The following is a 13949-nucleotide window of genomic DNA, read 5'->3' as shown; positions in this document are numbered from 1 at the left end:
AGAGGTCATTAAGCACATAAAAACATGCTGAACATCATTCGCCATCAGGGGAAGGCAAATCAAAACCACAATGAAATGTGCTTCTCAAACCACTAATGTGACTACAGTACAAAAGGTGGATAATAATCAGTGTTGACAAGGAGATAGAAAATTGGAAACTTCAAGTGTTACTGGAAGATGTTAAATGGTGCAGCCACTTCAGAATGAGTCTGCCAATTCCTCAGAAGGTTAAAAAGTTACCACATGACCCAGCAGTTCTGCTCCTAGGTGTATATCCACGAGAAATGAAAACATACATCCACTCGAGAACTTGCACACAAATGTCCACAGCAGCATTATTTATAGGAACCAAAACGTGGAAACAACCCAAATGTCCATCAACTGATGAACAGATAAGCTATGGTTTAGCCACACAATGGACCATTATTTGGCAACAGAAAGGAATTAAGTGCTGATACATGCTGTCACGTGGGTGAACCTTGAAACAGTGTTTACGCGACATACCCTTCTAAAAGAGTGCATGTTAAAATCCCAATTTGTTGGCAGTCTATAGAATTTTGGAAGGGAGTTGCTGCTAAGCATTGTTATAATAGTAACAAAAACTGTAATAATAATGAGAGCTCACTAATCTTTGTTAAGTGCATAGTTTATGCCAAGCACTTTTGTGTGATCTCATTTCAGACTCCCAGTAATTTGGGGAGGTAAATATTATTAATCCCATTTCACAGTTGAGGAAGCTGAGGCCAGAGAGCAAAGGTCAGATACCCAGAATGTGATGGACTTGAGCTGGTGCCCTTAACCCCTCTGGTGAGGGCCTTCTCAGCAGGGCTTAACACACGTTTGCCAAATGAATGCAGTGCAGGCAAGATTGGACTTGTCTGCATCCTTGTTCGGGGCAGAGGAGCTTTCTCCCAGGGAGCTATCTGGGCCAGGTGGCTGGACACCCCAGCTGGGGTTCCTCCTTGAGTTTACTCTGACCATGATTGTTCCTGGGGAGAAACGGCTGTGGCCAGCCAGAGCTGGGGGCGAGCAGCTATTTGGGGAGACCGCCAGGCAATGGCATCTGAAGCACCCCCCACCTCAGGAAGATGCTTGGTACTGCGCTTATCAGCCACCTCTGCAGCCTCCAGAGAAGCTGGCAGGGGCCTGGAGCTGGGGGCTCTGATTAGCTGCTTCTGTCCTCCAAATCTGCCACGGACTTCTTGTTCTGAAGGATTTTTAAAAAAATTTTTAAGTGAACAAATCAGTGGCATCAAGTACATGCAGGATTTTTGTTTCAGTCTTTAAAAAAAAAAACCCTGCTTCTTACTTATTTTATTAACTAGCATCTATGTAGCACTTCCTGTGTCTTGGCTGTTATTCTAAGGGCCATACGACTGTTCAGTCATTTACTCCTCATAACCTGTCTCCAAGGTCAGTGCTGTTACTATCCCCATTTTACAGATGGGGAGCCTGCGGGCTCAGATTTGCCCGAGGGTATAAGGAGCAGAGCCAGGCCCCGCACCCAGACAACACAGCCAGGGCTGCCGCCTCTTCACCACGCCATCCTGTAGTTCAGAGGCTTCATTCTGCGCTCCTGTCCTTCTGCTGATTTTTAGAGATGTTGCATGATTGATGGGCAGAGCTGCATCAGCCTGTGTGCGACTCAGGTGGCTGCTGGGTCTCATTTATCCCCGTCCCTGGTTCCAGCCCACGGAGCACCTGGCCCAGTTAGTACCAGGGAGGCAGCGACTTCATGTAATGGGTAAGAGCTTGGGCAGATGCACTTTGTAGCTGTGTGACCCTGGGAAAATGACTCCACTTCTCTGAAGTCATATATATAAAGGTGATCATAGCACAGAGCTGGGCACAAAGTGCTCAATGCATAACAGATTAATATTATCAATAATATTATCAAAAGTGACCATTATTGGGTGAATGCATTAGAACAGGGGTTGGCAGGCTTTTCCATAAAGGCCCAGACAGTAAATATATTTTGGCTTTGCGGGCCAGTCTCTGTAGCAAATACTTAACTGTAGACAAAGTAAACAAATGGGTATAGCTCTTTTTCCATAAAACTTTATATGGACCCAAATTTATTGATATGGACACAAATTTGAATATTCACGTGTCAGAAGGTGTGATTTGACATGTCACAGGCAGCGGGCTGGATTTGGCCTGTTGCCGTAATTTGTCGGCCCCCCTGCAATAGACTGTAAGCTCGCCAAGGGATTTGTGAGTACTTGGTTTGCTGTTGTAGCCACAGTGCCCAGCGTAGTGCTGAGCATGTAGCAGACACTCCATTAAGTTGTATTAAATGAATGAATCCATTTGTAGAAGTGGGTCTTGAGCTGGCCCTTTAAGACTTGGAGGTGGAAGGAGGGAAAAGAACATTCCAGATGGGGGGACAGCCAGAGCAGAGGAATCAGGGCTGTGTCAGTGTGTGTCCCTCTTTGGCCCAATGAAGCCATCGGTGCTTGGTGGAGACACCTGGGCAAGAAAGCCAGCTATAACTGAGCGTTTAGGGGTCTAGGATGGGGAAGGAGGCTGGGCTGGGGGTGGATGCTCTCAGAAGTTCTTCCATTGGGTTATCACTCTGCCCCATCCCTGAACTACCACCAGCCTTATTTTTAACCCTGCTGACGAAAGAAAATCTGATGAAATCAAGAAGGGTGACTGATCCCTGCCCCACCCCCTGCCCCAGTTACTGTTCCCTCCTCCCCCCACCCCCACCGCCCGCCGCCTCAGTAGGGGCAGAGCCATCCTAGGAGACCCTCCCCAAGAGACATGAAAGTGGTCCGAGAAAAAGAAATGATCCCTGCCTTCCCCTGGCAGGATCTAGATTCAGGAAGGGATCCTGGTGCTTGAAGAGAAACACTCAAGGCTCCTGAGGAGGGAGGGGGGGTTGAGCAAGCTGGGAACTGCCCAAGAAGGAGCTGGATTTTCTATCTGTCCAGTCCATGCGTCTCAAATTTTACTGAGCAGTGGAAGCATCTGGAGGGCTTATAAAACACAGATTCCTGGGCTCCTTCCGAGAAATTCTGATTCAGTAGGTCTGGGGTGGAGCCCCCAGATTTGCATTTTCAAGAAGCTCCCAGATAATGAGGGGGCTGGGGGGGTTTCATGGACCACCTCATGAGTGCCGCTGGACTAAAGAGAGCCCCCGGACAGCAGCAGTTTGGCCTGCCCTTCACTCGGTGAGCTGCCAGATATACCCCATCAAGTCTGCTCGGGCTGAGAATCTGGAGAGCCTTGAAGGCCTTGCTGAGTAGTTTGGAGTTTGTTTTCAGCACGACAGGCAGCCTTGCAAAGATTTTCAGCAAGAGGTGAGGACTTTGGATGTATGGGTTAAGCAAGGTGCATGTAATCGGTTGTTGCGAGAGAGCCTGGAAGCAGGGAGGCTATAGCTGGGAGTGGGGGTCCTTGCAGGAGGAGTGATGCAAAGATGGAGAAGGGGCAGATTCAAGATCTGTAGGGGGAGCAGGAGAGACAAGAGTTGGTGGTGGATGTCTCTGAATATTGAAAGAAGAGGAAGGAGGGGGTGGGAGACACTGGGATTCCTGACTTAAAGGCTGGGGAGCCAGGGAGCCATTCCTGAAGTCAGAGGCATTTTAGGGGGACGCTGATAAGGTATTCAGTTGTCCAGACTGATGGATGCGGTTAGAGACATGTGCTTCCTTTGAACCCAGCGGCCCTCATTACCTTGGGCTGCGTGGCTACTTCCTGCTGACCCTGGGGCTGGCTGCCCTGCAGGGTCCACAGTTGATCCTCCAGAATCTTCCAGGGCTCTGTGTGGAGGCTGCCATTCTGGCCTGAAGTGTCCCACAACACGGCTTCCCAGGGCACGGAAACAAGCCTCCTCCAGCTCACATTACCAAAAAAGAACATTTTCTTAGTTTGAAGTTTTGCCAGCCCTTTCCCTCCTCCCCCAACCTGGGGTTTCAGGTTTCCAGGGAAGTGTCTTTGAAAATTTAGATCTTTGAATCACACATATCCATGTACAGGCAAATCTGAGCCCGGGGATATGCATGGACCACACTTGGTTTTGATGTCACAATTGTCACCTTCTTTCTCCTCCTTCTTTTTCTTCTCCCCCTCCTCCACCACCACCACTACCATCATCACCATCACCACCACCACCACCACCACCATCATCACTCAGCCCCATCCTGGGCTAAACACTTTCATATGTTGCCTCTCAATGGTTTTCACAGCAGCTCCAGGGTGGGAGAATTCTTATCCTACAGATGTAGAAATTGAGGCACAGAGAGGCAAAACCACTCACCCAAGGTCCTAGAGTCCCAGTGGGGTTGGGACTAGGGGGAGGTGAGTGAGGCAAGTCATACAAGTGCAGAGTCTGATCTGGACTTTATTTAAATCTCGTTCATAGCTTGTTCATCAAGGATAACTTTTGCCTTAATTTTGACTTTTAAAAATACTGAATTAAAATATTATTTATCTGGATTAGTGAGTTTTTTGGTATCCCTCCTAAATGTTGAGCCTGAGGTGACTGCCTCACTCACTCACCCTAGCCCCGCCTTGGCAGAACCAAGATTGGAATCCAGGGCTGCTGAGTTAAGAATCCACACTCTTAACTATTTTTTGTGCTACCTCGTATGTTTACATGTGCACATGTGCATTCATTTATGTATTCTTTCATTCAGTAAAATACTCTTTGTTCAGTAAACATTATTGTGGCAGTGGAGAGGGCAGGGGCTTAGGGATCAGTCAGTTCTGGGTTTGAATTCCACTACTCATTAATGACCGAAGAGAGAGCCTGTGATTTAGGGCATAGACTCTAGATCCCAGAATGCCTTGGTTTGAAACCTTGCCATCATTTGCTGGCTGTGTAAGTTTGGACTGAATCCTTAAAACCGTCTTGTGCCCTGGATTTCTCCTCTGTAAAGAGGGCTGACAGTGATAATATCTGTCACATAGAGTTATTGGGGAAATTAAATGAGTTAATCTCTATAAAGCCCTTGGCATGTAGTCAGTGCTTTGTAAGTGTCAACTGTTACTTTGCATCCTTGAGTAAGACACTTGCCTGAGACTCAGTTTCCCCACTGGTGAAGTAGGGACAGTAAAAACTACCTCCCAGGCACTTTTGAGGATTGTAAGGGAAAATGTAGGTAAAGGGCCTGGCACGTGGAGGAGCTTAATCTTATCTCTCTTAATAAAGTTTATCTCCCAGTTCCATGTGAGAGACACACACAAATCAACTCCACGCAGAACTTAATCATCTGCACATGTGGACACTGATTTGACCTTTCAGTTTCCCAAAGACTCAAAGCTCTTACCTCTCTCGGGGCCTTTGCACATGCTTTCCCCTCTACCTGGCTCACTGTCCCCACCTCACCTCTGGTAGGCCAACTGATGTGTCAGTTTCAGGTCTCACCTTAAATGTCGCATCTTCAACTTTCCCTGATCCCCCACCTCCACTGCTGATCTATATCAAGCCTTCCTGTTGTGCACTTTCATTGTGTTCTGTACTCTTCCTTTACGGCACTTCTCACAATTGCAATGTTTATTTAGTTACATTTTATTAAATAGTTTTGGTTGTTTTCTCCCAGCCTGTCTCCCTCACGTGACAGTGCGGGCAGGGACTGGGCTTGTCTACAGGAATTTCTGTCCTCAGCTCCTGGCACGTGCTCCAGAGCAGTGCAGACTCTGGAAACATCTTGCCTGGCTTCAAAAATCCCAGCTCCCACGCTTAATGACTCTGTGACCTTGGGCAAGTCACCTACCCTGCCCGTGCCTCAGTTTCCTTTTCTGTAAACTAGGGAAAATAGTAACAGCACCAGATTCCTAAGGCACCATGATGATTACATGAGATAATCTTCATCATTCCTTTAGAACGTAATTCCTTTAGAACAATGCCCATTGGTAAATGGGGCTGTTAATATTTTAGCAGGTGCTGCTACGAGTTAGGATAGATTAAGAGCTGCAGCAAACATCTCCCAAATTTCAGGTGCTTAATGCAATATACATTTAGAGTTTGTTTAATGTTTAACCTTAATGCTTAAATGTTCCTCATCCCAACGTGGAACTGTGGGAGGGGGATTTTGTGCTATAATCATTTGTGGACCCAAGTTGTTTCCACTACGTTTCTTAACCTGAGGTCCACAGGGGATTCTGTGGACAGAATTCAGGGAGTCCGTGCACATGAATGCTGCCTTAGGTTAGATTCCCTAGAAGCTGAGTCTGAGATGAGGATTCTCTTCCAGATGATTTATGGAGAGAGTGCTCTCAGGAGAGGTGGGGGAGTGGTGAGAGATGCAGGGTAGGACAGGGAAGGAGCCAAGCAAGGACGTGGTCTTACCTGGAGTCCTGCTTCAGCCTGATCCCACAGGGGCTCGGAAGCCTCACTTGTACCTCGGAAGCCTCACTTGTACCTCAGCGCCGGTTCCTCATGTGGTGCAAGAGGGGGCTGATGGGTGTCATTAGTCATTGCTTGTGGGCTGCCTGGGTTGGGAAGGGAGCGTTGACCTCTGGAGCAAGGTGGCAATTGGTTGCAATTCTCTGGGACAGCAACGTGCCATTAGCAGCCAATTCAGCTGCTAGGAGTAGGTGCATTTGCCCAGCGAAGAGATCTGGGCAGGGCACCAAAAGTGTCTGCAACAGATGGGAAAAACCACATCTTTATGTTCTAGACCTCAGGTCTAGACTGGGGTCACCTGGGATGGCCCGATCCTCTTCTTTCTGTCCTCCATTTCTCTCTAACCTCTCGCTGAAATTTAACATTTTCTTCAGTTATGGAAGTAGGCAATAGATCACGGTAGTGTTAGCAGTATCTGTGACTTTGTCACCAGTAGAAATCACATTTATTTTCGTGTTACATTACTGTTGTTGCAGGTATCCTTACAATACCCTTTATGCTAATGTTTACTTTAAAATTATGGTAGTTAATAATAACCTGCTGGATATAAAGAAGGGTACACATTATTATATTACAAATTTATTCCTTTAAATATTTTGGTAACAGTATGTCAATATAATTGTGTTCCTTTGTAATCCTATATAATTTATGCATTTTAAAATGTTATTCTGAGGTGTCTATAGGTGTCACCAGATGCCAATATCTGTGACACAGAAGAGGTTGAGTACCCTGTCCTGCGGCCTTGGCCTCCTCTGCATTTTACCAGCCACAGGGGGAAAAGAGAGGTCGTAGAGGATTGCAGGGGAGGTTATGGGCCAGGCCTGGAAGTGGCACAGTCACATCTTCCTACAGTGCATTGGCCGGGCCTCTGAGCGCACCTAACTGCAGGGGAGGCTGGGAAATGTAGTCCATCTGTGTGCCGGACAGAAGAGGAAATGGTCTGGGGAGTGCACAGCAATCTGGGCCACAGGGCTCAATAAAGTGAATGAAAGTTCTGTCCAGGGTGTCTGTGTGGGTTGGGGAAGAAGGGCAGGGATCTGGTTCTCCAGAGGGATCCTTAGTCTCCGCCATTTTGTCTCCTTAGGACAAGCCACGCCAAGGCCAAAGCTGAGGCAGCGGAACAGGCTGCCCTGGCTGCCAACCAGGAGTCCAACATTGCCCGCACTTTGGCCAGGGAGTTGGCTCCGGACTTCTACCAGCCAGGTAAGGCCAGCCAGGGTGAGGACGGGCAGGGTGGGGTAGGGGGAGGTCCCAGGGGTGGACACTTTTTCTTTGCTTGCTGGAAAGCTGAGATGCTCAAGTGGGTTCACAAATGCCTGTAAGTTCTAGAAGCTGTGGGGTGTGGTGCAGGCACGGGATGGGGTGACACAAGGGGACTTATGCTGAGATTGTGGCGGGGTATCAGAGGCTCCCCGCTACTCCAGCTTGTCTCTTCTCCCTGGGAAATGAGGCTGCAGAGTAAGGAGGACCTCCAGCTCTGATACAGACTTTGCACTTGGATAAAGTAATAGGAGCCCCTCAGGATGGGAGATTGGTTCTCTCTGAATTGAAGGATTTTAAAGTGAGTGACACGATTAGATTTGTATTTTCTAAACATTCAGGCTGTGGCAGGGAGACCAAAGGGAGACGGGGATGGAAGACCTCTGAACACAGATCTGTGCCCAGGAGAAGTATGCTTCTGGTCACAGTGCGCCGCCTGCTGGTCCCAGGAAGAGTGACACTGGCAGGCTGCCTCCGCCTTGAGTGGTTGGTTGTAGCAACAGCTGTCACGAGGTGCAAGGCACTAAGCTCAACAAGCCATGCATTTTTAAAAACCTGATTAATCCTTCTATGAGTATTTATGAAATAGGTATGATTAGGCCCATTCTTCAGGTAAAGCAGTGGAAAGAGACCAGAGTCATCGTTAAGAGCAGAAACTCTGGAGCCAAATTGCCTGGGTGCTAGTCTTGGCTCTACCCTTGGTCAGCCCCGGTGACTTTGGGCAAGTGATTTCACCCCTCTGGGCCTCCTTTTCTTCATCTGTACGTTGGAGGTTAAATAATACCTTTGACAGCATGAGGTTATTAAAATGATTAAATGAGTTAGTGTTTGGAAATGGCTTAGAACAGTGCTTAGCACTTGGTGGATGTAGGTCGGTGCTGGCTGAGTACATACATGAGACTCAGTGGGGTTAAGCGGCTTGCCCAGGGTCACCCAGTGCTGGGACTGGGGTTTGAATTCAACTTCTTCGTGTGGTCCCTGGCAGGTCCAGAGTATCAGAAGCGCCGGCTGCTCCAGGAGATCCTGGAGAACTCGGAGAGCCTGCTGGATTCCCCCGACAGGACCCCTGGCGCCGCGGGCCTCCCGGAGCGGCCCCGCGAGAGCCCGGAGCTGCACGAGCGCGAGACTCCTGGCCCCGAGGGTGGCCCCCCGTCGCCGGCCGGGACGCCCCCGCAGCCCAAGCGGCCTCGACCGGCCACGGAGTCCAAGGACGGCCTGCTGAGCCCGGGCGCCTGGAACGGCGAGCCCGGCGGCGAGGGCAGCCGGCCGGTCACGCCGTCCGAGGCCGCGGGCCGCCGCAGCCCGGCGCGCCCCGCCAGCGAGCACATGGCCATCGAGGCGCTGCAGGCGCCGCCCGCGATGTCGCGGGAGCCCGAGGTGGCGCTGTACCAGGGCTACCACAGCTACGCCGTGCGCACCGCGCCGCCCGCGCCGCCGCCCTTCGAGGACGAGCCCGAGCCCGAGAGCCCCGCGGCCGACTCCGCGCCCGCATCCCCGGCCGCCGCCCCCGGGGCGGCGTCCCCGCCCCGGGGCCCCGATCCCGCGCCCGAGAGCCCCGCCAAGCTGGAGCCCAAGCCCATCGTACCCAAGGCGGAGCCCAAGGCCAAAGCCCGCAAGACAGAGGCCCGAGGGCTGACCAAGGCCGGGGCCAAGAAGAAGGCTCGGAAGGAGGCAGCGCTCGCAGCGGCGGCCGAGGTGGAGGTGGAGGAGGTGAGGCCGTTGGCGAAGGTCAGGTTCCCCGGAGGTGGGAGAGCTGGAGGGAGGATGCGGGCGCGGGGAGATGACTGGGGAGGAGGTGATGGCACCGGAGAGGGCAGGGGCGGAACCCCAGCAGGGATGTGGACTCAGTCAAGTGCAGCCTGATTCACGGTTACACAGCAGAGCCGCCCATCTTGGAGCTAGGGGCTGGCCTTGTACCCACTGTCGCGGCAATTCCTTGGAGAAGGAGAAGGCCAGAAATCCTAAGCAGCTGGGAGGGGGCAGCTGGGCGCACCTGCCCGTAAGAGGTTCTAGGCTGGGCACCTGTGGCGTCTGCTACAACGTCTAGGAGGGCTTTCTGGGGGGTGGAGGAGGGGCAGTGGGGGGATTGTTCTGAGAGGCTGGGAGCTAGAACTCCAGGGCCAGACACTGAAGCTAGGCTCTGAGGGACGGACTGGTGCGGCCCCAGAGGAGTTACGAGTGGGGAAGGCTATGTTCTTGGGTTCCAGGCCCAACTCTGCCCACAGTGTGTTTGGGGACACTTTCTTGCCCCTCTCTGGACCCTGAGTATTTGGTTAATTATTTCCAAGCATCCTGTGAGCTCTGATGATCTTCCCCGGTGCTGAACACAGCAGTGAGCAAGCAGGGGGGTGGGGGGTACTCTCCTGGGGACTCAGGCAGCCTCTCTCCACTGTTCCCAGGTTCCCAACACCGTCCTCATCTGCATGGTGATATTGCTTAACATCGGCCTGGCCATCCTCTTCGTTCACCTCTTGACCTGACTTCGGCCACCAGGTGCGGCTGGGAGGAGGGGGTGGGAGCCCCTGGGTGATGGGAGGAAGGGCCTGGTACCTACTGGGTATCTGTCCTGTGGTTAATTCAGGCCCATCCCCCAACAGAGGCAGGGACCCAGAGTGTGGATTTGAGAGATCCTCTCCCCAACACACATACACACACACACAAACACACACCTCTTTCATTAGCTCAGCAGTCGCAGGACACCTGATCTCTGTCAGGTGAGCACTGGGGGCTTCATTCATTCATTCATTCACTAACTCAGTCGTTCATTTAACCACCATTTACTGAGCAACTGCTCTGTTGGGATATAGGAATACAGCAGGAACTCCCTCCTGCCCTAAGAAATGGTGTGAACATGAGAGTAAACCTTTGACTTATGGCTCATTGTGTAAAAGTCTTGCATTTCAAAGGTCAGGCAAAATAGTTCTTGACTCCCTCCCCCCAGATCCCCGCAGGTCTACACTGAGGTCCCCTGGGATGGCTGGATCCCATCTTCTCTCTGTCCTCCGTTTCTCTCTTGCTCTCACCCTCCACCCCCTCCCTCAGTCTTCTCCTGAGACCCTGCTGTCAGTCAGTTGGTTCCTCCTATTGATTTTCTCTAGAGCTCAGGGGCTGGGTAGGGTCCCGTGAAAAGGAAGTGGGCTGGGCTGAAGGAAAGTGGCCCTCATTGGTCTCAGGGTGAAGATCTACAAGGTAAGTAAAATTTTTCTTCTGCTAGAACCAGCCTTCACACTGTAATCCTGGGCTTGGTGATGCTAGCAGAGTTTTGCCTCTTGCCCCAGCCCCAGCCCTCCCAAGACCCCAGTTCCTTGATCCTAGCTTAGTGTGGGCTGGGAGTGCCTACTCAGTCCCAGAGGAGAAGGAGAAGAAATCCCTGTCCTGTCACCGGGTAAATACCAGTGTTAGTGTGGTAGACGCTGCCCTGGGAGTGGACGCTGAGCTCGGCAGGGTCCGTGTTTAGTAGGGGATGGGGGAATGACTGTGACAGGGACTGCCAACTTCACGACCTGGAGGATGGAAGGAGGTGAGCCAGGAGGCAGTGGGGAAGTGGAAGGAAGGGAAGAGCGTACCAGGCAAAGGGAACAGCACCTGCGAACAGGCAGAGGTGGCATCCAGCGGGTGCCTTGTGAGGGCCAGGGGAGGCCTCTGGAACTGTCTCTGATCCCACTGAGTCAGAGCCAAGGGGCAAGGCTGCCTTGGCGGGGCTAGGGGAGGCAGGTGTGTGTTGAGGGGGGAAGATCTTCCCCCACAGTAGATCAGGCCTGATGTATGAACCCTGCTTCCAGCCTGGCTCAGCCTCTGCCCACCCTCCCTCCCTCCTCACTGCCTCCTCCCCTCCCCTGACCCTTTTGCTGTCTCTTTGTAGAGCCAGGAGTTCCTGCTGAGGACGCATGGACCCATCTTTTTGCAGTGCCAGGCAGGGTGGCCGAGGAGGACTGGACTCTGGACCTGGGTGCCGGGGGTCCAGCTGGCATCCCCACCACAGACGTTTAAGGAGGCGTCCCATGGCACTCATGCCTGATGGCACGTGGTACCCAGAGGAGCAGAATGTGCTGGGCGCCCTCCGGAAACTCTGCGCAGTGGCAGGGAAAGCCATGGAGGCAGAGCCCTAGGCTCTTGGACTCCCTGATCTACTCTGTCCCTCATCCTCATCCACTCCCTCCTCACCCCTAGGTCACCCCTCCCTGGGCTTTTATGTGTTTCAAGAGAAGTCACCAAGCCCGGATATTAATATTAAACCCCAGCCCCTTCTTTCTACCCTCCCTTGCTTTATTTTAACCTCTGGCTGCTGGGCTGAGGCCTCCCAGGCAAGCAGAGGGAGTGGGGAGATCCCTGGAGCAGGAGGGCAGCGAAGGAGACGCGCTCAGACAGCGCATGGACTCTTTCTGTCGCAGTGCGGACCTGCCCACACTCTGTCTCTTGCTTACAGGTATTCTGGATGACAGTAGAGGAAATGGACATGTTCAGTTTGAATATCCCAGGATACAGTGCTCCTGTCTCCTCCCACCGGTCCAGTCGGCTTCCCTTCTGGACCAATAGAAGAGGGGGAGATGTGAGGAACTGGGGCCTTAGGCTGGGAAGCCACTGACCAGGTGGCCGGGGGGAGGGGTGGGAAGAAGGGCTAAGGGCAGTTAGGGTGGCCCTGTTTCTGAGTGTGCCTGAGCCTGAGGCTGGCGTTGCACGTGGGGCTTCCAGGATGCCGAGGGTGAGAAGGGGTCCTGCAGGAGCCCTGGGGCCAGTGAGATGAAGCTCCCAGAATGCCCTGTGAACTGGTCTGTTCGCTTCCCGTCCCAGGAGCCACTGGAGGCTTAGGGGAGCATAGCACGGAAGCCCAGACAGATGTCGCTAGGGCGGACTCTCAGGCAGGTGCTGAAGACAGGCTGTCAGTCAACAGGCATGTCCCAGGGAGGGAGGAGCAAGTCCAGGGCTCCCACTGGGCACAGTCTGTGTGATAAGCCCCTCGGCTTGCTTGGCAGAGATGGTATTTGCATGTAGCCCATTACAGATGTTTGGTACCACACTGGTTCTCCGTGTCCCGGTGCTTGCTGGGGGTGGGTGGAGGCTGAGGACTGTGCCTCTGTCCCTGGGAGGATGGAGGGAGGGTCTTCCAGGCCCCTCGGAGCCTGGGAAGGACAAGGTGATGGCATCCAAGCAGAGCTGGAAGGAGCAGCTGCCCTCCCACCTTTGTTTCTTTGCTCTTTGGGGGCTGGGGGATTGTGACTTGTCCTCCTGAGGACAGCTGTTTGACCTGAAGTTTGCTTCTGATGGGGCCAGCTTTCCCTTCCTCCCTTAATACTTTGGAACCTTCCCTCTGGCTTCACACTTGCTGTTTCAAGCACCACTGGGGCCTTGAGGTTGGAACCTTGGACTGCGTTTCTGCAGAGAGGAGCCCGTGGGTTTTCCCATCATCCAGGGGCTCGCTGTCTGTGTGGGGGCTTTTCAGGACTCCTAGGGAATTGGGGGGTGGGGGTGGGCTGGGGGCACTGCTCAGGGCTGACAGGCTCCAGGCCTCGGCTCTGAGGTCGTGGTTCAGGGATTTTGGTCTGGCTCAGGCCTGGGGATAAGCCTTTGGCTGCCAGAACTCCGGGACCTTGTTTGGGGGCTGGTGTTTGGGGTGAGGGTTCAGGAAGCTGCCATCTGTGCAAATAATAAACCTACATCTGCTCACAGGCTCCGGCTGAGCTGCGGTGTCTGCTTGTGGGCCCAGGATGAGGGGCTGGCTGCAGGAGGAGGCTGGGGACCCGGGTCGTGCTGGTGCAGGCGCTCTCCCTCTTAAAGTTCCCATAATACCTCCTGAGGGGCGGCTGAAGGGCTTCAGTTCTGGAGGGTCCGCCCAAACAAGGCCATAGAGCTTCTAGGGTAGACTCTGAGTTTCTAAAGCAGACTTCCAGAAGATTCCCTGAGCAGCCTATAGCAGGAGGAAGAGCTTACCTTTTGAGATCAGGCCTCCCTGGGCTCTAGTCCTGCTCAGCGTACTTATTTCATGTCACTGAGCCTCAGTCTTCTTATCTATAAAATGTGGGAAATAACACTGCCCCCTCCTGGGGTTGTAGTGAATTTAGCATTGTTGAAGCTTATGGAAAGCCCAGTGCTCAGCGAGCCGTGAGAAGTGGAGACTTCCTGCTTTGGGGATCGTATTGCTGCTGCGCTGAAGTACTGTCATCAGTCCTCTCACAAGTCTGTTTGCATTTTGATTGAGACCCCAGAAGCCTCAAGGGGGTAGAGATGATTCAAGCCCCAGTCACAGGATGTCTCAGTCAGAGGGGGGACCCAGAGGCCATCCTCATACTTTACAGAAGCTCAGAGAGGAGAAGAGACTTGCCCAAGGTCACATAGC

The 13949-nt window shown here is 52.6% G+C and overlaps 1 protein-coding gene across 1 annotated transcript in view; it reads left to right on the top strand.

The window, feature by feature from the left end:
* The window catches only part of JPH2 (junctophilin 2), a 57380-nt gene extending 44094 nt beyond the window's left edge, over positions 1 to 13286 (top strand). Inside the window, exons 3-6 of the mRNA XM_032461208.1 lie at positions 7440 to 7558; positions 8601 to 9325; positions 10015 to 10108; positions 11478 to 13286. Of these exons, the coding sequence (XP_032317099.1) occupies positions 7440 to 7558; positions 8601 to 9325; positions 10015 to 10095 (925 nt within the window). The 3' untranslated portion in view covers positions 10096 to 10108; positions 11478 to 13286. The remainder of the gene's footprint in view (positions 1 to 7439; positions 7559 to 8600; positions 9326 to 10014; positions 10109 to 11477) is intronic.
* The last annotated feature ends 663 nt before the right edge of the window (positions 13287 to 13949 follow it).

The sequence above is a fragment of the Camelus ferus genome, chromosome 19 (genome assembly GCF_009834535.1).
Source record: "Camelus ferus isolate YT-003-E chromosome 19, BCGSAC_Cfer_1.0, whole genome shotgun sequence".
In the NCBI taxonomy this organism is placed as follows: domain Eukaryota; kingdom Metazoa; phylum Chordata; class Mammalia; order Artiodactyla; family Camelidae; genus Camelus; species Camelus ferus.
The sequence above is the reverse complement of the archived record's forward strand: the minus strand, read 5'-3'. Positions and strand labels throughout refer to the sequence as shown.